The 22,453-nt window shown below is 41.4% G+C and overlaps 2 protein-coding genes and 2 long non-coding RNA genes across 4 annotated transcripts; 1 reads left to right on the top strand and 3 right to left on the bottom strand.

The window, feature by feature from the left end:
* Positions 1-4,740: 4,740 nt before the first annotated feature.
* On the bottom strand, positions 4,741-8,303 carry irg1l (immunoresponsive gene 1, like). The gene is made up of 6 exons (XM_034598691.1): positions 8,022-8,303; positions 7,565-7,619; positions 7,265-7,452; positions 6,791-6,883; positions 6,308-6,513; positions 4,741-5,752 (listed from the first exon to the last, which is right to left on the bottom strand). Exons 1-6 carry the CDS (start codon positions 8,037-8,039, stop codon positions 4,825-4,827), a joined length of 1,488 nt encoding a protein of 495 aa, XP_034454582.1. The 5' UTR covers positions 8,040-8,303; the 3' UTR covers positions 4,741-4,824.
* Positions 8,304-8,462: 159 nt separating this feature from the next.
* On the top strand, positions 8,463-13,756 carry si:ch211-153b23.3. The gene is made up of 11 exons (XM_034598690.1): positions 8,463-8,518; positions 9,679-9,864; positions 9,954-11,465; positions 11,549-11,641; positions 11,727-11,831; positions 11,920-12,029; positions 12,127-12,318; positions 12,432-12,594; positions 12,683-12,848; positions 13,042-13,136; positions 13,228-13,756. Exons 2-11 carry the CDS (start codon positions 9,708-9,710, stop codon positions 13,311-13,313), a joined length of 2,679 nt encoding a protein of 892 aa, XP_034454581.1. The 5' UTR covers positions 8,463-8,518; positions 9,679-9,707; the 3' UTR covers positions 13,314-13,756.
* Positions 13,757-19,138: 5,382 nt separating this feature from the next.
* Positions 19,139-19,603, bottom strand: LOC117769526. Its single transcript, XR_004615249.1, has 3 exons — positions 19,537-19,603; positions 19,345-19,444; positions 19,139-19,255 (listed from the first exon to the last, which is right to left on the bottom strand). It is a non-coding gene; the product is annotated as an uncharacterized LOC117769526 (long non-coding RNA).
* A 2,149-nt stretch (positions 19,604-21,752) lies between these two features.
* On the bottom strand, positions 21,753-22,217 carry LOC117769504. Its single transcript, XR_004615244.1, has 3 exons — positions 22,151-22,217; positions 21,959-22,058; positions 21,753-21,869 (listed from the first exon to the last, which is right to left on the bottom strand). It is a non-coding gene; the product is annotated as an uncharacterized LOC117769504 (long non-coding RNA).
* Positions 22,218-22,453: the final 236 nt, after the last annotated feature.

The following is a 22,453-nucleotide window of genomic DNA, read 5'->3' as shown; positions in this document are numbered from 1 at the left end:
AAAAGACACACTAAACAAAAGCAAAGATCAGGGACAAACAGGGACGACTCCTCACCACCAAGGAAGAACAACATCAAAGGTGGACAGAACACTTTAGGGAGCTGCTCAACAGACAGCCCCCTGCCCAAAAGGTAGAGATCCCACCAGCCACGCACACACTTGACATCAACTGTGCCCCCCCAACAAGATCTGAGGTGAGGAAGGCCATCAAGGCATTGCGACGTGGCAAAGCAGCAGGGCCAGATGACATCCCATCAGAGGCTCTACAAGCGGATCTCGACACCTCAACCACCATGCTCCACCAGCTAATAAAGACCATATGGATTGAAGAAGGAAACATACCAACAGACTGGAAGGATGGGCTCATTTCTGTCATACCAAAGAAAGGAAACCTCGGATTGCAACAGCTACCGAGGGATCATGTTGCTATCAACACCAGGCAAAGTGTTCAGCCGCATCATCTTGGAGAGACTGCGTAAGGGGGTTGATGATGAACTGAGAGAAAACCAAGCTGGTTTCAGGAATGAAAGATCATGCAGCGACCAAATTGCTAGCCTCAGGATCATTATTGAGCAGTCCATAGAATGGCAAACACCTGTTTATGTCAATTTCATAGACTTTGAAAAGGCATTTGACAGTGTAGACCGTGAAATGCTATGGAAACTCATGGCACACTATGGAATCCCCCCAAAGTATATCAACATCATTAAGAACATGTACTGGGACATGCAATGCAACGTACTCTTCCAGGGATGCGCACAAGAAAAATTCAAAGTGCTCACCGACGTGAAACAGGGCTGCCTGCTTTCCCCTTTCCTCTTCCTTCTGTGCATTGACTGGATCATGGTACAATCAACCCACAATAAAAGGACTGGCATCCAGTGGAGTCTGACAGAACATCTGGAGGACCTCGACTTTGCGGATGACATCGCACTACTCTCCCATAGCCACCAACAGATGCAGGACAAATCCAAACTGCTCGGAAAAACTGCAGCTGGACTTGGACTCAAAATAAATGGACCAAAAACCAAAGTAATGCGGATAAACACCAAGAACATGGAACCAATAACCATCGGGGACCAGACGCTGGAAGATGTTGACAAATTCACCTACCTGGGAAGTGTGATAGCTGTTGTTGGTGGGACAGAGGAGGACGTGAAGACAATAATTGGGAAAGCAAGAACAACATTCAACATCTTAAACAAAATTTGGAAAAGTAAAAAAATCTCCCTCAAGACGAAGCTTCAAATCTTCAACTCCAACGTTAAAACCGTGCTGCTCTATGGCGCCGAAACCTGGAGAACCACCACCACTAACATCACGAACAAACTGCAAACCTTCATAAACCACTGCCTAAGACGCATCCTTGGAGTCTTCTGGCCAAACACAATTAGCAACATCAACCTGTGGGAATGCACAAAACAAGAAACAGTAGATATACAGCTGTTAAGGAGAAAATGGAGCTGGACTGGACACACACTACGAAAAAACACAACAGCAATAACAAAACAGGCACTGACATGGAACCCACAAGGCAAACGGGGTAGAGGACGACCCAAAAACACCTGGAGAAGGAGCACAGAGCAGGAATTCAAGAAGAAGGGGCTGACGTGGAAACAGCTGGAGAGGATGGCTCAAGACAGACGAGGGTGGAAACAATTCATCAATGGCCTATGTTCCGAAAGGAATATAAAGGCCAAATAGAAAAAAAAATAGATAGAATAGTGGCAGTCCTCGTTTGCTAGCCTGTGATGGATTTAAATAAAAAGAATAATTTTTTATTAATTTATTTTCTCATCAGCAACACGGAGAAGCACTACTGTGCAATTTAACTAATCCCAATCTGCACAATTTGTTAATTAGTAAACTAAACAACATTTCCTAATATAAGAAGGGAAGTATTAATACCTTTATTTTTCTTGCTTGTGCTGTGGTTGAGACTTTAACATTATAACTTAAAAACATACTGAACATCACATAAACTCGAAAGTCAGTATTTGACTTGAAATATACAAGATCCCCTATCTACCTCACATACAGTGCACACGGATATAAAGTAGATTTATGTTCATGGAGGAATTTCGCAGGTGTTAGTGTGAAGTAAAATGCAAAGTTTCCAGGAAACTCTTTGCATATATGGTCTCAGTATCTCAGTGTCTTTGTGTTGTTTGCTCCTACTGTATTGAATTTCTGTTCAATGATAATAAAAAACTTCCAGACACTTACACAATGTACTGTTGCCCATGGATGGGATCAATGATTTCAAAGTCTTTCAACAGTTTTTCCTCTACCATGTATTTTCCCAGCAATGAACTTACTTCCCTCTTTAGTTCACATTGCCCCATATTTCCCCTGAGTGTTGACGTGTCACTCACGAAGGTGCAAGAGACTTCTATGACTTCTCACCCACTCGTGTGTTTGTTCATGTATCAGCGACGAGATTGCACAGCCCGAGCCCTCGTAATAATTTTTATTTATTCTAATACCTGTGAGTGAGAAGTGATATGTGTGTAACGTATAGGTTAGCAGAAGTCAGAAGAAGGGAAGTGATTAATTCTCACCATAATTTTTTTTCTGATTCCTGACTGTAAACAAACCTCACCATCAAAAACAACCTGTTCAGCATTGGTTGTATGGAAACTTCATCTATGTCACAGCTTTAGAATTATAGAGAGGCTCTCGAAGTTTGATGTTGCACCACTATTGTATTGTGGGTGAGGGAGAGTTGAGCCAGTATGAAAACAATATATAAACATTATTCACTATCTACTAAGACTCCTGGGATCTTATCTTTCACCCATCTGCCTGAAGAGCAGCGGTCAGTGATACCCTCTTTCCTTTGTGAATTTTACACCTGTGATTCATTCTTATTGTGGCTGAGGTCCCTCTCTTGTTTCTAAGTGTACTAATACAGAACTCAATGGTTATATTATACTTTTTTGTCTTCATTTATGTTTGTTACTGGAACAACATTTCCTTGTAGAGCAAAGCAGGAATTGTCAATGCAGGAATAATCATCATTATCACTAAAGAAAGAGTTTTCGGTCGTGCTATCTATTCAGTTTTTATGTCACTTGTTCATTGTTCATCTCATTTGCTAGTTTGGTTTTGTTATCAGCCAGAAACGTTTCAGTTATCTAATAATTGCTGTGTTGTGTATTTAAGATGGACGTTGCCCCGGTCTTTAAGAGATTCACTTTGCCATTCTTTCCTTATTGGTCTAGATTAGTTTTTTTTCCAGAAACAAGACTTTCTTTTCCTTCAGTACAACCCTGATAAGTGTGTTTATCAGTATTAAGAATTCCCCTGGTTAAAAGACATCAGTCAGGGATGACGTGATTCCCTTTGTACGTGTGAAAGAGTATCTTTGATTCTGTTTGTCTACTCCACAGGGAAGGAAGATAAAGGTAAATCAGCACTGATGGTAACCACCACAATAACTTAAGATGTATGTGATATTTACCCAGTGCTGTATTTTTGTCAATAATGCTAATCCCTTTGACGGTCGCAGGTTGGGGCTTGAGCCAGCTGACACTGGGCGAGAGGCGACCCTGGGTATCCAGTCCACCACAGGACTGACATGTAGAGGTCCGGTTCCGTGCTCAATTTTCTCTATAAAAAGCTTTTTTTATTTAAGGGGGCAAGTTTACACCTTTAAGAAGTGGACGCATCCTCATTAATATCTGAGCGATCAGCTGTATCAGTAAAAAAAAAAATTGGACCCGAGGTGATTTTTGACTCGATCATCTGTGTAAGCTGAAATCAATACGGCTTCAGGGCTGAACACTAAGCACAACGTCTCTGCTCATTTGTTAATATTAAATGGAACAGAATCTGTTGTGGATACTGAGAACATTGTGCTGACCTGGACACAGACAATCATTTCCTACCTTTACTCCAAAACTAACCTCCAACAGAGCATAGCAGTTGCTAACATTCAGTTTAAACACCAAGTACAATTAGGGTGTCACATAATTTTGTGTATTCTTGCTCAGTTTTACAGGTCACTGAATGTCATTGGATGATATACAGCTCTCATAATGATTAAGCTCATTCCAATCTGTATTGCATCCTAGAACTTTAAGTTTCTTATATTCAAAATGTAACAAAACTGAGAAGAAGAACTGTTTTATTGAGGTGTTTAGTTGAAGTAACCTATGGCCAAACAGTAAGTTTGGGACCAACACACTGGCATGAGGAATGAGGAAATCAGTGTTTTCCCAGCACCGCTCATTATTTATAACACTACCTGACAGTTTTTTTATTATTTATAATTTTATTTCCTGCTTGTTTCACCTGAATGACACAGCAATTATTGTCCTCACCGTGAAAACCCTGTTACAGACATGGGTGTACGTGATTTACTGCCAGTGACCAACCTTATAACATCGTGCTCGTCAATAGGCATAGAATGTTTCCCTCTGTGAAATGATTGATATTTACAGGGGGAGATGTGAGATCATTTTTCGTTCGAGCCAAAGAGAAAAGATTATTTCTTCAAACAAATTCCCAGACAGTGCTTTTGAGTTTTATTTCGTTTTTATTTAAAGAAAAACAGAACACACCAACAGAAATGCAACATTTGTGCATCAAAACATTTGTTATGTATAACATATACTTTTTTTATAAATCCTCCCAAAGTAAATAGATCACATTTTTACAACTAATAATATGGATTTATTTACTAAATAAAAAGAACATAATTCAGTTATTTAGCAATACACATTAGATGAATATATTGACAACATTGATAATAATTATTTAGATGAAATATCTTTTGATGTATTTATGTACAATGATTTCTATTTAGCTGTTATTGTGTTTTCATTGCAGCTGTGACAGAAGAGCCGTGCTGTCCCCGATTCTGTCCAGCTCCTCCACCACATCAATCAAACTCTCCACTTTTTCTGAAGGAAGCACCATCCCTGCGTTGTTTCTGAACTTCTTCGCCAAGCTCTCATTGGTCAGCGGGTTGCGCCAATGGCCGTAGAAGGTGTCACACCGTCCCGTCAGGATGTCTCCTCCAACAAGTTTCACCTGCACTTCGCCGTACATGCGATTGAAATTGGCCGGGTTGTCGTCGGGATGCTCCACGTGAACACGGCTCAGCAGAGCTAGCAGCTCAGGGCGGCTCATGGCAGCGGGTGTGAAGGACTGCACAGTCACCTCGCCATCAAGGAGAGCGCTGCAAGCGTTGAATTGGAAGGAGTGGCGTGCCTCATGCTCAGACTCAGGAAGAGGTCTGTTGATGTACTTTGATTTTGGGACTCTGAGATGGATTTCCTGGACCTGAGCTGGGGAGATGGTGCCAGGACCAACTCCTACGAGGACCTTATGGACCGAGGCCGCAGCATCTGCCACCCAGTGCATCCCCAGATGGGCAGGGAAGCGCTTGAAGCCCATGTCCTGCTCCTCTAGCAGGAATGAATGGCCACCATCATTGGGTGATTCTAAAGGCTGTGGCACGTAGTCTTCATAAAAAGCACTGAAGCCGGCCACCCCTGCCACAGCATCCAGGACCAGAGGACTGGCCTCTAGGCCTCGGGAGGCCAGCAGAGCAGCTTCCAGCCCCAAACGTGAGGCGTTGCCAATGTGAAGGGGCTTAGACTGCGTGGCAGCGTTAGCCATCGGGGCTCCAGACAGAGAAGCAGCTATGGCCAAGGCATGACTACACTGGGTGTCATCCAAGGACAAGAGGCGAGCACAGGCAGCTGCACTCCCCATTGTCCCGACCACGCTGGGAGGGTGAAACCTGGACATGAGAAGGACAGAGAAGAGAGACTTTGGTCAGTTGCTTTGGAACCTGGTGGTCTATTTAAAATAGGTGCTCCGCATCATTATGGTTACAGCAGAGATCCTGTGTGTAAAACAGCTTCACTTGTACGTGACTCTTCTCACCACATACAGGCGTGTTCAAGGGTTTTAGTCATTTCAGTGCTTGATAAATAAGCAAATGGCGTGATGCATCATTTAAATTGCCTAATTAAGTCCTGTGTGATATTCTCCTCCACGTTGTTAACTGTACAAATACGACTCACAGAGCCTCAGCTGTTCCTGAGACGAACATAATAACATGCCTTTCACAGCTCATTGCCACCACTAAGAGGCTGTACCGGCTCGCTTGTAAAGCACGCTGCATAGATCAGCAGGGTCAAATATCGATTTCTGTAGACTCAGGTGGATACTTGCCCTCCATATATATAAATTAAAAACATGTCCAGCAAGGAACTGACTCACTTAGTACAACACCTGCTGCTATAAGCCCATAAATGACAGTATCTGCGTCCTTATGATCTGAGGTGCTCACCTCTTGGGGATGTTGTTGGCCTCATTAGAGAACCTCATCAGTCGCCCCTGGATCTCTATGCCGACATTGAAAGCCAGCAGGAAGTCCAGGCCACTAGGTTTGCTGTTAGACGGCATCATGTCGCTGAGTGCTAACACAGCAGGGAGGACTGCTCCAGAGGGATGAGTGGCAGGGTGCCACGTATCATCAAAGTCCATGGAGTGAGTCTGAGGCAGAGAGATGTTACTGATCAAATGATTGCACATGAGAGTTAACACAGAAATGAGCTTTCCACCCTGATGACCTCTTAAGGAGAGGAGGCCAAACAATGATGAAAATCCAACTGGAAGGACCAATCAAATATTTTCATCAACCCTTCCTGTCCAGACTGTACCATTGCTGAGAATAACATAGCCTGTTTGTAGTGATGAATTTAGTGCAACTGAAATAGTCTGGTGTTCTGGGGTCCATGGTGGCAAATGTGTTCCATCTATTAATACTCACTGCCACTCCATTGACAAAAGCTGCCAGTGTCGGGGAGAGTTTGGCTCCTCTGCGTCCGTACACAAAGCTGATGTCATCAGGAGCGTACATGCACTGAGGGGAAAACACAGAGACAGGTAAACAGGGAATCTTTACAAGGGCATTTTTCATACAATGTTTTACCATCATCACACACACAGTGAACTTCACTCTAAATAGCTCATCACTTTTCAATTAACACAGGGTGAATAAGTTTCTTTGTAAGTCATATGTCCATCTGGAACATTTGTGGAAAAAGGTCATCGGGCATAAAAACCTGTCTGTTCCCAAGTTATATTAATTATTTTAAAGTTTTCTTTTACTTAATCTCATCTGTCCACACACTGACTAAAGACGGTTATTTATATAAGGTTAGGAGTTTTATCCGTCTCATTGGCTCATATCTGATAAAAAAATTATTTTCTCCTTTTTCTTCCCTCTTCCCCTCCGCCTCACCTGGCAGTGCTGCAGGGCCAATTCAAACACGTCCGTCGTGCTGCCAATCAGACCGACCCCGATGCTGTCCAGCACCATCCTTTTGCTGCGGTGGAGGACGACGGGGGACAAGTGATGGGACTTAATCTCACTGATGAACCTCCCAAAGCTGGCTGTGACCGTGTCCTCAGGGGTTGGGCGCTTCAAAACTGCAGGGGGAAAAGAAAAAGAAATGTCGTGATCAGATAAACGAAAAAGAGAAATGTTTACTTTCCTACAGGTATAACTTTTTTTTCAAAGTTCAAAGTGTACAAAGTTTACCTTCGATTGCAGACTGATGCAGTCCTCTGACAGCCAACACCGGTCGAAGAGTTTTCTGCAGGACAAAAGAAATGGAATATCTTTTCTGAAACCAGTAAACCAGCATTTATTGTGTTACTATACAACATTTCTTTCTTTATAATTGATTACAGGCTGCAGACACGTGCACTGATTCTGAGCTATTTCTATATCAGATGTACTTATCTCAGCCTGTCTGTCCTTTTGAAAGAGCTGCACCTAACAGGTGCACGTAATGATTAGCTCAACATTAAACCAGAGCTCTGTTATATCCTCCCCCGGCCACATACTCTTAAAACCCACCTTCACAGTACAAGCTTGTGATTTTAAGGTAAATCTGTGATTCCACAATACTCATTCTGACAATAACAGGATGTTTGTACCTTATTCCCCATCAGTTCTCTATTAATTCAATAAGAGAGAATGAATAAATCTTTACCTGAAGTGTGGAGATCATGGCTGAAGTTAGTTGTTGCTCTGACTTCTGTCTTCTTTCTCTTCTGATGCAGTAGTTTTGCAGTCAACAGGTTGTTGAAGATGCTCTTCAGGTTGAGAGGACACCTGCCTTATATAGTCAGAGACACACAATCCCCTGTGATACCAGTTTGCTCGGAATAGGGAGGGCATACATATCCATAACAAAACCTTAGCAGGATATAGGAGGAATTTCCAATGTGGTCATGATCATTATCTTCATCATCGTCATCATCACCACCAGCATCACCAGCATCACCATCCTCATGAGAGCAAAGGGGAAGGAGTGGTACTTTATTGTTGATGTTGAAGGAAACAATGATGTCACCTCTCAGGTTGCAGGTTTATGTGGGGGAATTTTTCATGAACTCCTCCTCCCACAGGAAAGTCTTATTTATGACAAACTTAACATCCCTGTTTCAGAACAACTCAACACTTTGTCTGTCTGAGGATCTTCACCAGGTAAGACTTTATTTTAATTCACTTTATTTTTCTGACACAAAGACTTTGTTACACGTAAACTTTCAATGTGGTGATAACGTGATATTTTTTACATTGACTAAATGCATACAATGTGTTGAAATATACAAAAATAAATACAACAATTTTAATTTGTTATTTATCAGAGCATGATGTGCTAAACTTGAGTCAACTTGAGATGGGGTGCTTGTAAATTGTACTTTTAGAGATACCCTCTGCTTTTTCGGTCAGTGGAGCAGGAAAGTAATTGAAATACAGTTGCCCTCGGTTACCTCTGCTGTCGACACGTTCTATTGGTGGAGCAGCCCTTTTATGACTGGGCAGGGCCCAGGACTGGTTAGGGAGATACGATAGAAAAGAATCTATTTATAACATAAACCTGAGTTTGTAGGATAACAGCTTTCCATCTATTCTTTACAATATATTTGTTTTTATTTAAATTATTAAACTTTCCCCCCATACTCTGTACAATGCTGTCAGTGGCAGATCTAGGATTTTTCTTATCAGTGGCCATTAAGGGGCCAAAATTTACACTTACACAATTATATATCCAACATAAATGCACAATTCCGGATTCAGTAAGGTGTACATTTGAGTCACTCTCTCTGTTAGCTCTATAGCTTTGAGCAAATCCACACATCATTGACTTCATTTTTTTAATTGTTTCTTTTGCAAGTACATTTTGATCTTCAAAAAGCTTAGAAAATAAATATTCTCAACAAATTATCCTATTAATTGTGAGTATTCTGAGTAAGTGACTAATGTAAGAAAATAATGATAAGACAGGGGCATCTCGGGGGCCAATCAGATTTCAGCTGGGGTCAGTACCCCTATGGCCCCGCCCCTCGACAGAATGATTATTATTCAGTGGCTCTAAAAAATAAATTGTCCAACCAGAAACAACATTGACTCTTTATCTCTCTGTTTATGATTTATTGCATTAATTTTGTAAACACTTTGATATGATCTCACTTTGGCAATAAAACTGTACCAATAAATCAAACAAGACTGTGTTCGTATTCTTTATTTGTCTTGTGGGTCATGTTTGCATTCAGGATTGCACTTTATATTTTTATGGAGCATGTACAGAATATTGTACACATTCATGACATTTTTCTGTGGCATGTGCTTCATTCTTTCAGTAAAACTGCATTTTGACATCCAAGACACAATGGCGACATCAGATGGCTTTCCCGCCAGTTTCTATGGCGAACCAGGGGTGTTGGGGATTTTATCCAATGGGATCAGTGCATTCATCGTACTTCTGCAGAACTTCAATACAGCGCATACTGGCAGTGCACCAGTGGGAGTGGAAAACATACTTGCAGGTTAAACCTTTAGAAAATCTGATAAGATAATATTATACAATATGATATTGTTTCTTGTTATATTAATTCAAATTTCATGGGTTTTACAGGTGTCCATCTCATCCTGATTGGTGGTATTTGCCAGTTGGTGGCTGGACTGCTTTCCTTCCGAAAATATGATCATCTGAGTGGCACCTCCTTCATTGGCTATGCTGCTCTTTGGGGCAGTTTTGGAGCAACTCGAATCTACTTTGGCGCCTTAGCTGAACCTCCGACATCATCTATCGTATATCCAATGATGAATAATCTGTCTCAGTCCACTAACATGATGAGCAACATGACTCTGAATGCCACCACAGAGATCCCAGTCAGCTATTTAGGCCAGTCCATGAAAGAGTCAGCGATCGCTGGTCTGGTCCCCTTTATCCTTCTGTCCTTCATCCTAGCCTTCTGCTCTGCCACAGTCAACTACATCATGCCTTTTGTTTTTGGGGCCATCACAGCCGCCTTAGTTTTTGAAGCAGTAGGTCTAGTTGCAAGCTCCTGGGCCCTCGTGGTCGCTGGGGTTCTCGAGTTCCTCATTCTCATTTTTGCCATCTACGGTTCAGCTGCACTGCTAGTCAAAGGTCTCACCCAGCGTCTAGTGCTCAAAGGTTTTGGTACCCCTCTCTTCAATGTTCTCCTGCTGGGAACTGCCAACTCTGCAAGTGTCCAGAGCATTGGTCAAGAGAAGAAGAAAAACACAAAATATGCAGAACCCATGGCCTTGGGTTTCTTCTGTGACACTGTTTCCCCCTTCATCTTTGCTTTCTACAGTTTTGGGTATGTTGAGTCATTTGGCTTAGGAGCTGTATGGGTCTCAATCATCTCACTGGCTCAGCTGTTCTCAAGCTACTATGCCCATCTGCGTCAAGACTGCTACCACACAACCAAGTTTGGTCTTCATGCTACATATTGGCTGATCAAGGCTTGGGATGAATTCGTGGTGTCTGCTCTGACTGAAGAGAACAGTTCATTGATTTCAGGGAGGGAGGCGATGGTGGGGAACTGGTTCTTTGTGGTGTCAGGCCTGGTGCTCTGCGTAGGAAGCCTGAACATGGATGTCCTGGAACTGATCCACAACCTTCTCTTTGTCCTGCTCACAGTCTCAACAATCCCCCAGATACCTCTTCATGCTTACTACATTTTCTTTGGTGTGGCTTGCTCCCTGTTCACCGCAGCCTCCCTATATGGGACCTTCTCACGTCTCATCAACACAATAGCAGAGAAGTCTCTCATCCCTGTCGGCCCACAGCCCATCTCCAGTGAGCGGCTACAGAAAACATGGATGTGTGGCAGATATATAAATGGAAGACAGGAGGCACTGGCCCAAACAGACCAGGCCTCAGATGCCCTGTTCTACATTTCAAATGGGGTTGCAGCTCTCTCAGCTCTCCATACAAGTGTGTCAAGCTCAAATCTGTCTTTCCTCAATCTGACTGTCCCTTGGGTCCTCATCTCTGGAGCCATAATCCAGGCCTATGTCAGCCGGCTGCAAGTTACGGGAGGTGGGCGTTTTGGATCTGTCATTTCATCCAGCTATGTAGTAGTATGGGCAACCTGGAGCTGGTTTAGGTTTGCAGGTATGTTGGTAAAAACATGATTAGATGGGGATTTTGTCTAAATGAATTACACAAAAATATAATCAAATTTTTCTTTTTTTCAGGCGACCTCATCCAACTTCCAAAAGAAGCATCCTATGGTTTTGCAGCAGGAGCCATTGCCTTCCTGGTCATTAACACTTTCCTCATGCTGATAGGTAAAGTTAATCACTTTTAATAAAGAAACGTGATTATTATTATTGCTCTATAACCATTTGTAATTCCTTCCATCTTTTAAATCAGCTGCCTACAGGAACCTGGTTTTGCTGTTTTTAACAACAGTCATGGAGGTTGTTCTGGTCTGTTTCCTGCTGTCCACACTGCAGCGACTGCCATACCAACTAGAAAGTAAGCATTGCTTTATTCTGAGCATAAATAAACCCTATGTGCAGCAAAGCCACATAGTCATAACAATTTTCAAACTTTTTTTAAACAGTCGCCATGCTTGCACTGGTGTCGATCATTTGTATATATGGAGCTCTGGCATCACTGGTCAACTGCATCTTCTCCGGGAGACTGCTGCCTATGGGCCCTTCCTTATTAAAGGTAACTTATCAGAAGATTGTATCCCTAGTCTGATTCTGAAGTGACTTTTATCCTGTTCATTTTCTGAATGTGTCCCTCCTTCTTTGGCCTGTCTCAGGAGAAAGCGAAGAAGGAATCTTCTCCTGAGCTACCCTGTCCTGTTGCTAATTCACGAATCACCAGTGGTCTCCTGAAGATCGCTGGCCTTCTGGAGGAGGGCGGAGTTTGTGGTGTTCCCACAGATACGGTCTATGCCCTGGCTGCCTCCTGCAAGAATCCTCAGGCCATTGAGAAAATATACAGCATTAAAGTAAAGATAAACGACATATGATGCTTGTTGAAGTGTGACATGGGACAGATCATTCGTTCTCTATTGTGTGCTTCATGTTAAACCAACGACCTGTTGTCTGTGACCTGCTCCAGGACAGACCAGCAGAGAAGCCCATCTGTATCTGCATCTCTAGTGTGGAGCAGCTGGTAGCAGCCAAGCCTCCCTTCAGTCCTCTGCTCTGGGAGTTTATGAGGAACGTGTATCCTGGAGGCATCAGCTGCATTGTCAGCAAAGGAGACTGGCTGTATAAACTAGGTAAACAGCCCTTGGCAGCTGCAGTTTTAACATTTAGAAAAATGTCAGTCCTCAGTGTTCACCTTACCTTCTAATTTTTCTCATGTAGGAGTGGGACCGGCTTATGATCGTGTCGGCACCAAGGACAGCATCATGATCCGTGTCCCAGACCAGACTGTGACCGTCCACCTGTGTGACATCACCGGTCCCCTTGCCATTACCTCAGCCAATCCAAGTGGAGAAGCAGACAGCACCCACCACAGCATGGTCATCAAGTAAGTGTATTTTAACAGAACTCACGCACATCATGTTGTGTTTTAATCGTAGAAGAAAGGTATTGATGGGTTAATGTTAGTGGGGTTAGGGTTTTGGTTAGAGTCAGGGGTTTTAGTTAGGGCTGGTTAGTCTCTTTTTGGCAACTTCATGCACATTCACTTACCCTCTTTGCTTCCTTTGGTTTTGCTGCAGTCGACTTGGACACAAGATCCAGGGAGTTCTTTGTGATGGGGACTCTAATGAAGTTGTTGCTTCTACTGTGGTTAACTGCCTGAAGATTGATGAAGGTACAATGCAAAAATATTCCCGTTACATTCTCTCTCTTTTTCTGTTTTAAAAGACACTTACTAACTTTAGCCTATCTTACTTCTTCCACAGGGACCATCACCATTGTAAGGGAGGGCTGTGTCCCTGCCGTTAAAGTTCAACACATCTTTGAAAGAGTGAAAGCCACTATGGTGTGATCTTCACATTCCTCATATCTCCCCTCACACCTGGATCCCCACGAAACCCTTTGTCCATTCAACAATTCTCAGGAACACTTTACGGAAAATATGAGAAAAATTAGATAGAGCTGTTTGTATTTTTGTAACTGTGGACGTGTTGACAAAAAGTAAAGTAATCATTTGTAGCTCAAAACAACTTATATGGGCAGTTATCATTGAAGAACCTCAGCTGATAAACCATGACTTAGATCACATCTCTCACATTGTATCAGCCTGGAAAGAACTGTAAGAACTTTATATTTATGTCAGTTTAATGATTCTGTAATAAGTTATTAATGAGAAAAAGAAAATGTATCATATGTTACAAGGTATTTAAGCTCACCGTGTTTATTCTATATTGTATTGTATTGTACTTTACTGTGTACTGTTCTGAATAGTTGTGAAATAAAGAGTGAATTTGACTGATAACATTTGTGCCCTAAAAGTAAATAATACTGTCACAAAGTAAGAAAGCAGAAAGAACGTTGGAAAATGAAACACTGAAATGAAAAGAAAACACAGCAATAACGCATCTCAGGGAGCCCTAAGTTTTAATATTTAATTAAACATTTTGTACTATAACTGCTGTGTTGGAGAGAAAACCAGTTTCAATCAAACGCATGTTTCCATATGCACAAGAATTAATTGGTCACATCAATAAAATCTTAGTTGAGACAAGAATAGAAACATATGACACAGCTGTACACCATGGGGCCTGATCTGCTGAGATCCCATATAAAGAAAGCTAAATTGCATTGTAACAGATTGCACGTTTGGTTGGTGAGCGTTTTGCGGGTGATCTACTAAAAATAATTGCTCAAATGATAACAGGTGCAAACATGATAGAGGCAGTAGTATTTAAATGAGAGTTTTGGGTGCTTTACTGGTTTCTGCCATGGAGCACTCCAGGGAGCAGAGTGACCACAACTCAAAGTGAAATTTAATGCCGTGGAATTGGAGGTGTTAGTGGAAGAGGCAAACAAACATGTTGTTGAGCTACAGCAGAGAAATATTAATAGAACTCAAAGAAAAGCGATGTGGGAGAGTATCTGCGAGAAAGTAAATGCTGGTAAAAAAACCCCAAAAGAAATTAAGAGCAGATGGCAGGACATCAGAAGACGAACAAAAGCAACTAGGGCTACATTGTAGTACTGAACGGGCCCGAGCACATGCAACTCGGGACCTGTTGCGGTTGGTGGAGAGAGCGATCGGCGACCGGGCACACGGCTCCGCGTTGCATGTGTTTTGCACACTGCGGGAAGGATAAACACCTCACTTCCTGCGTCTGTCACGCGACGTCGATCCTTGTCTACTAATTGCGCATTACGGTCCACGCAATCAATTTCAGATTTCCGTCCTAAAAAAAAGTAATACGGACAGACAGACGGATGAAAAAATTTTTTTTTAATAAAATCCGTCCGTCTGTCCGTCCAAAGAAAAAAAGGAATACGGACAGACAGACAGACGTCCGTCCGTCTGTCCGTCCAAAAAAAATAAATTATACGGACGGACAGACAGACGGATGGCAGCTGGTCAGCGCTGTATCTGGTGTGGCCGTCAGTGCCCTGGCAAGAGAGGGGTTATTTTTGCTTCTGTAAATCCAATCATGCTAACCAGGTGGAAAAAACCTGTTCTCTTTGTCTTCTTCCATGCCGTCTCCTCCTCACCACAATAACTGCAGCCATCTTTTCGCAACGCTGCGCAGATTAGCACCTACCTCTCAGAAGTACTAAATATAGACACAGTCAAAACCACCGCAATTTTTTTCCGGCTTTGTAAATCACAAAGCGTGTGCTAAATTAAAGTATTTACATCTACTCGTCTCAATATATAGAAACGCCCGATAATGCACATTCATTAAGGCAAACGTACTAAATGGACAGCGTGTGTTATTCTACATGCAATCCTCAGTGCGCACCGTTAGTAGATCAGCTTGCATGTTTGTTTGTGGGTGAAATCAAGTTTGCACACGTTTTTACACGCGCAAAGCTTTAGTAGATCAGGCCCCATGTGTTTACAGGCATTGTAAAGTCCGCATAGGAAGGAGACCTTTTGTTAAATATACCAAGAAAGAATTTAGAGATATTGCTCAAAACACCCCATATTAGACATTATACATATTAGACCTTAACTTATAGAGGACATTTTATGGACTGTTGCAGTTGCCCCATAAGATAACATTGCGGCTGTGTTGTGGCTGCCGGTCAACACCGATACCGATCTAAGCGTGGGGCCCAGGTTGAAAACAGAGCAGAATAGCCCTTTTACTTGCTGGTGGCAATAGTTGACAAGTGAGATCCTCAAAGCAACAAACACACAAACAAACAGAGCAAAAACATAATCTCCTTGGTTGAGGTAAAAGTCTGCACTGTTTTCACAAACCTTGTAGGCCGTGTGTATGTGAGTTACCTGATGAACTTTCATATCACTGATTTAATTCATGTCATTATTCTTTTGTCATGCTCGTTAGGCATGTCTGCAATCGCAACATGAAGGCTGTCATGGGGTTGGAGTCTGTGAGATTCATCTTTTGTTTGCAGTTATTGTAAATAGTTATTGTTGTAGTTATTGTTGAGGAGCTCCATTTTCCATCTATTTTGTCATATTTGTGTTTACAGGGTATACCCTGTAACGATTACGTTGTAATCGTTATCGTAATCGTTATCGTATTGTATCGTATTGTTATCGTATTGTATCGTATCGTATTGATATTGTAATCGTTATCGGTATACCCTGTAACGATTACGTTAAATTACGTTGTTTACGTTGTTTCTCCTTTTTTCTGGATCCCCCTGAGACCTTGAAGGGGCCAGCAGTATAGATAATAGATGAATGGATGGATGGCTTTTCCTCTTTTGTTCAATGAATTGTATTATTTTCCATGCTTAGGGGTTTGCAAACAAAGCTGAGCAACTTTACCCACGTATGTTTGACCAGAGTACAGTACTTTTCATAAATTCTTAACCCTAAACCAAATACGAGAGTCCTCTTACACACGAGAAATCCTTTTTTAAGACAAACTGTTCATCCCTGCTTCAGAACAACTCATCTATCTTAGGATCTTCATTAAGTAATACTTTATTTTCATGTACTTTATTTCTGCCTGCCACAAAGACTTTATTACAAATAATCTTTATATGCTATATAATGAAATGATGGTGATAACATGATTTTCACAGTGACTTTATTTCTACAGTCAGTTGAAATATCTTGTATTGCAGAAATTATTCCAATGTAAAGTTTTCTGTCTCTGTCACTAACATGATGAGCAACATGACTCGGAATGCAACCACAGAGATCCCAGTCGGCCATTTATGTCAGTCCATGAAAGCCCTTTATCCTTCTGTCCTTCCTTCAGCCTTCTGCTCTGCCCCAGTCAACTACATCATGCCTTTGGTTTTTGGGGCCATCACAGCCACTTTAGTTTTGGAAGCAGTGGGTCTATTTGTGAGCTCCTGGGCTCTCGTGGTCTCTGGGGACGCTCTGTTATGGGTTCTTCTCTTACTCCATCTCTCTTTGTGGCGGCTCTCTTGCTGCCTTTATCATCGAGGGAGAGTAATTGGCCAACTTGACGCTGCTGTGCCAGTTAACTCTCCTTGGTTCAGCTGCAGGTGCTCTCCAAACCACCTCCGTGCCCATAACGCAGAACCAATGGCCTTGGGTTTCTTCTGTGACACTGTTGCCCCCTTCATCTTTGTTTTCTACAGTTTTGGGAGCTGGATGGGTCTCAATCATCTCCAGTGGTTTCTGTAACACTTTCCTAAACATGACGTCACTTAAACATGACCAAAGTCTTTGCAAGCCGCCTGTTGTAGTTGACATTATTCTTTCTAAATGTAATAATTGTATGTAACATTAGTGTCCATATAAGCTAACTTGAGAGCTAACTTTCTGTGCGCTGCCTGCAACAGGCAGATCTCCTGTGTAATGGTGGTGTTTTCTCTAAAACTATACTAAAGGAATAGAAATGATACATCACTGTGTCTATCTGCTTATTTCTTAAATTGGCAGTTGTCTGATTGTGTTAAGAAACTCTGCTGTTGAATGGTTCACACACTACAACTGACATGGAGAGACATTACTGTGGCATCACAGGTCTCACTGCAGTTCCATAGCTGACCACTGATTTGCAACACTGGGAATTGTGTTTCCCTGTGTCATGCTCTGCCCACATGAATACTTACCAGAGCGTAGAAGAAATCAACACCCATCAGGGTGATGCTATTACAAACATGAAACTGACTAAGGTTTAAAAGACATTTTCACAGTAAGACAATGTGCGTGACAATTTCCCCATCGGCCTTAAATGCAACGCCTGCAAATTGAATACTTTGCAGCAAATTTATGCTCAATTAAAGACAATTGAACACCTTGATTTCGTTGATTTTGATTTAAGACTTTTTAAGGAGTCAAAGGAGCCCTGAACTGAGCATTGTTTGGCAACATTGGCGAATTGTTTTTTGTTGGGAATCAGTGATTTTACATTTATTTTATATCACTTTCACAACTTCAAAAGACTCACTATCACAACCATATAACGTCAGTTCACATGATTAGGGGCAAAGGGCGTTGCTTTGCATCATTTTAAAATGATTTTATCATTAAATGATATCGCAATATAATTCATATTTTAGCAGCTATTGGGCTATAATCACAATAATAAAGCCATAGCAATAATAAAAAAACAATATTAAAACAACAACAACAACAACAATAATAATAATAATAATAATAATAACAATTACAATGATATTTAGAATAGTAACACATGTTTTCTTAAATTGAATGTTGGACTCTCAGGGTCAACCTAAAGAACTTTGAGGATTGTGAAAATGATTCACTGTTTGTCTCAAGTGAAAACCTTGACCTGGCTTTAGATGACAAGTGAGATGCTCAGAGCTGTTAGGATTGATCCTCTGGGGATCACAAATAAATTGATTAAAGCAATCAATACTTTAGATGTTAATTCTGGACCAAAGCGTTGGACAGATCCATAAGTAATGCTTGCACTGTTTTCTCAACCTTTGTAAGAAGCCCTGTAATATGAACTTTCCTATCCCTGATTTGATTTGATTAATGATAAAAAAAAACCTGTTTCTGTGTCTTATCTCCTGGGATTTTCCCTCTCACTCGGTCTAACCCTGTTTATAACAAATAAACCGAAACCAGGAACCTAATTCTTTTACTTATTAACTCATAACCATGAAACGTTCCAGAGCAATTTATGTGCTGACATGTTAAATCTGCAAACAGATTAGTTTTTTTGGTTTTGTTCCTCACATTATCACAGAAACATCCACCCAGAGCACTTAATGGACACAATAGGAGAAAACTGCATTATTTGCTGATAGTTTCTGCACCGGTTGATAAGAGGGTTCAGGTTTCCTTATCGTAGTTCAGTACTATGGCTGTTTCTGCTGGTTACACTTGCTTTGTCAGATTATCAATTGTCGCGTGACAAAACTCCCATGTTTTTCAGATCACGCAGCCGTAACCTGGCCCAGTTTGTAAACACGATTCAGTTTCATCTCAAATCTACAATAATCAACAATCTACAATAATCAACAATTTGCTCAGCCCAGTTTCTGAACATCACACAATGCATGGCTCAGTTACCACTTTTGTTCGATCTCACCTTGACATTGTTCAGACATTGGAATGAGCACAGATATTTCTTGACTTGGATTCTGAAGGTAAATCTCTATGAATTCACAAAGGCAGAAATTGGAGTTCAAAAATAATCTAAATCCTAATCCATGTGATAAATTTAAATCTGTGCATTTTAGGTGACAGTCCCCATTATCCACGCCGCCTCCATGAAGTCCAGCAGCAGGGGGCTCAGCAGGTGTCGCACCGGCTCCAGCTGCTTGATGGAGGAGATCCACAGGGACATGGGTCGGTCCTGTGCCTGCTTCTTCACCCTGGAGTCGAACGCAGCAATTATAGAGTTATGAGAGAGAATCGATGACTGAATGCAGGCAATGCCAAACTCATCAGTACAGAAACTCACTTGTACGCTTTTACAACTGCATCAGGCCTGTTGCAAGCCGCTACCAGCACATAGACGGTGTCAGTGGGCATTCCACATATGCCCCCACTTTTCATGATTTCTGCAGAAGGAAGGAAAAGATAAAAAGAATCACATCAAGTACATAACAAACGTTTCATATAAAAATCAACATGAATGTCTTTTGTATCTCACCTGCAATCTGCTGGACAGATGAGGCCTTGCGGGCTGATACATGTGGACAGACATGTTCCCCCCCTCCTGTGACACTGTTGCCCCCTTCATCTTTGTTTTCTACAGTTTTGGGAGCTGGATGGGTCTCAATCATCTCCAGTGGTTTCTGTAACACTTTCCTAAACATGACGTCACTTAAACATGACCAAAGTCTTTGCAAGCCGCCTGTTGTAGTTGACATTATTCTTTCTAAATGTAATAATTGTATGAAACATTAGTGTCCATATAAGCTAACTTGAGAGCTAACTTTCTGTGCGCTGCCTGCAACAGGCAGATCTCCTGTGTAATGGTGGTGTTTTCTCTAAAACTATACTAAAGGAATAGAAATGATACATCACTGTGTCTATCTGCTTATTTCTTAAATTGGCAGTCGTCTGATTGTGTTAAGAAACTCTGCTGTTGAATGGTTCACACACTACAACTGACATGGAGAGACATTACTGTGGCATCACAGGTCTCACTGCAGTTCCATAGCTGACCACTGATTTGCAACACTGGGAATTGTGTTTCCCTGTGTCATGCTCTGCCCACATGAATACTTAGCAGAGCGTAGAAGAAATCAACACCCATCAGGGTGATGCTATTACAAACATGAAACTGACTAAGGTTTAAAAGACATTTTCACAGTAAGACACTGTGCGTGACAATTTCCCCATCGGCCTTAAATGCAACGCCTGCAAATTGAATACTTTGCAGCAAATTTATGCTCAATTAAAGACAATTGAACACCTTGATTTCGTTGATTTTAATTTAAGACTTTTTAAGGAGTCAAAGGAGCCCTGAACTGAGCATTGTTTGGCAACATTGGCGAATTGTTTTTTGTTGGGAATCAGTGATTTTACATTTATTTTATATCACTTTCACAACTTCAAAAGACTCACTGTCACAACCATATATCGTCAGTTCACATGATTAGGGGCAAAGGGCGTTGCTTTGCATCATTTTAAAATTATTTTACCATTAAATGATATCGCAATATAATTCATATTTTAGCAACTATTGGGCTATAATCACAATAATAAAGCCATAGCAATAATACAAAAACAATATTAAAACAACAACAACAACAACAATAATAATAATAATAATAATAATAATAATAATAATAATAACAATTACAATGATATTTAGAATAATAACAAATGTTTTCTTAAATTGAATGTTGGACTCTCAGGGCCAACCTAAAGAACTTTGAGGATTGTGAAAATGTTTCACTGTTTGTCTCAAGTGAAAACCTTGACCTGGCTTTAGATGACAAGTGAGATGCTCAGAGCTGTTAGGATTGATCCTCTGGGGATCACAAATAAATTGATTAAAGCAATCAATACTTTAGATGTTAATTCTGGACCAAAGCGTTGGACAGATCCATAAGTAATGCTTGCACTGTTTTCTCAACCTTTGTAAGAAGCCCTGTAATATGAACTTTCCTATCCCTGATTTGATTTGATTAATGATAAAAAAAAACCTGTGTCTGTGTCTTATCTCCTGGGATTTTCCCTCTCACTCGGTCTAACCCTGTTTATAACAAATAAACCGAAACCAGGAACCTAATTCTTTTACTTATTAACTCATAACCATGAAACGTTCCAGAGCAATTTATGTGCTGACATGTTAAATCTGCAAACAGATTAGTTTTTTTGGTTTTGTTCCTCACATTATCACAGAAACATCCACCCAGAGCACTTACTGACACAATAGGAGAAAACTGCATTATTTGCTGATGGTTTCTGCACCGGTTGATAAGAGGGTTCAGGTTTCCTTATCGTAGTTCAGTACTATGGCTGTTTCTGCTGGTTGCACTTGCTTTGTCAGATTATCAATTGTCGCGTGACAAAACTCCCATGTTTTTCAGATCACGCAGCCGTAACCTGGCCCAGTTTGTAAACACGATTCAGTTTCATCTCAGATCTACAATAATCAACAATCTACAATAATCAACAATTTGCTCAGCCCAGTTTCTGAACATCACACAATGCATGGCTCAGTTACCACTTTTGTTCGGTCTCACCTTGACATTGTTCAGACATTGGAATGAGCACAGATATTTCTTGACTTGGATTCTGAAGGTAAATCTCTATGAATTCACAAAGGCAGAAATTGGAGTTCAAAAATAATCTAAATCCTAATCCATGTGATAAATTTAAATCTGTACATTTTAGGTGACAGTCCCCATTATCCACGCCGCCTCCATGAAGTCCAGCAGCAGGGGGCTCAGCAGGTGTCGCACCGGCTCCAGCTGCTTGATGGAGGAGATCCACAGGGACATGGGTCGGTCCTCTGCCTGCTTCTTCACCCTGGAGTCGAACGCAGCAATTATAGAGTTATGAGAGAGAATCGATGACTGAATGCAGGCAATGCCAAACTCATCAGTACAGAAACTCACTTGTACGCTTTAACAACTGCATCAGGCCTGTTGCAAGCCGCTACCAGCACATAGACGGTGTCAGTGGGCATTCCACATATGCCCCCACTTTTCATGATTTCTGCAGAAGGAAGGAAAAGATAAAAAGAATCACATCAAGTACATAACAAACGTTTCATATAAAAATCAACATGAATGTCTTTTGTATCTCACCTGCAATCTGCTGGACAGATGAGGCCTTGCGGGCTGATACATGTGGACAGACATGTTCCCCCCCTCCTGTGACACTGTTGCCCCCTTCATCTTTGTTTTCTACAGTTTTGGGAGCTGGATGGGTCTCAATCATCTCCAGTGGTTTCTGTAACACTTTCCTAAACATGACGTCACTTAAACATGACCAAAGTCTTTGCAAGCCGCCTGTTGTAGTTGACATTATTCTTTCTAAATGTAATAATTGTATGTAACATTAGTGTCCATATAAGCTAACTTGAGAGCTAACTTTCTGTGCGCTGCCTG

Source organism: Hippoglossus hippoglossus, chromosome 10 (genome assembly GCF_009819705.1).
Source record: "Hippoglossus hippoglossus isolate fHipHip1 chromosome 10, fHipHip1.pri, whole genome shotgun sequence".
Classification (NCBI taxonomy): Eukaryota; Metazoa; Chordata; class Actinopteri; order Pleuronectiformes; family Pleuronectidae; genus Hippoglossus; species Hippoglossus hippoglossus.
This window is presented reverse-complemented; position numbering and strand designations above follow the sequence as displayed.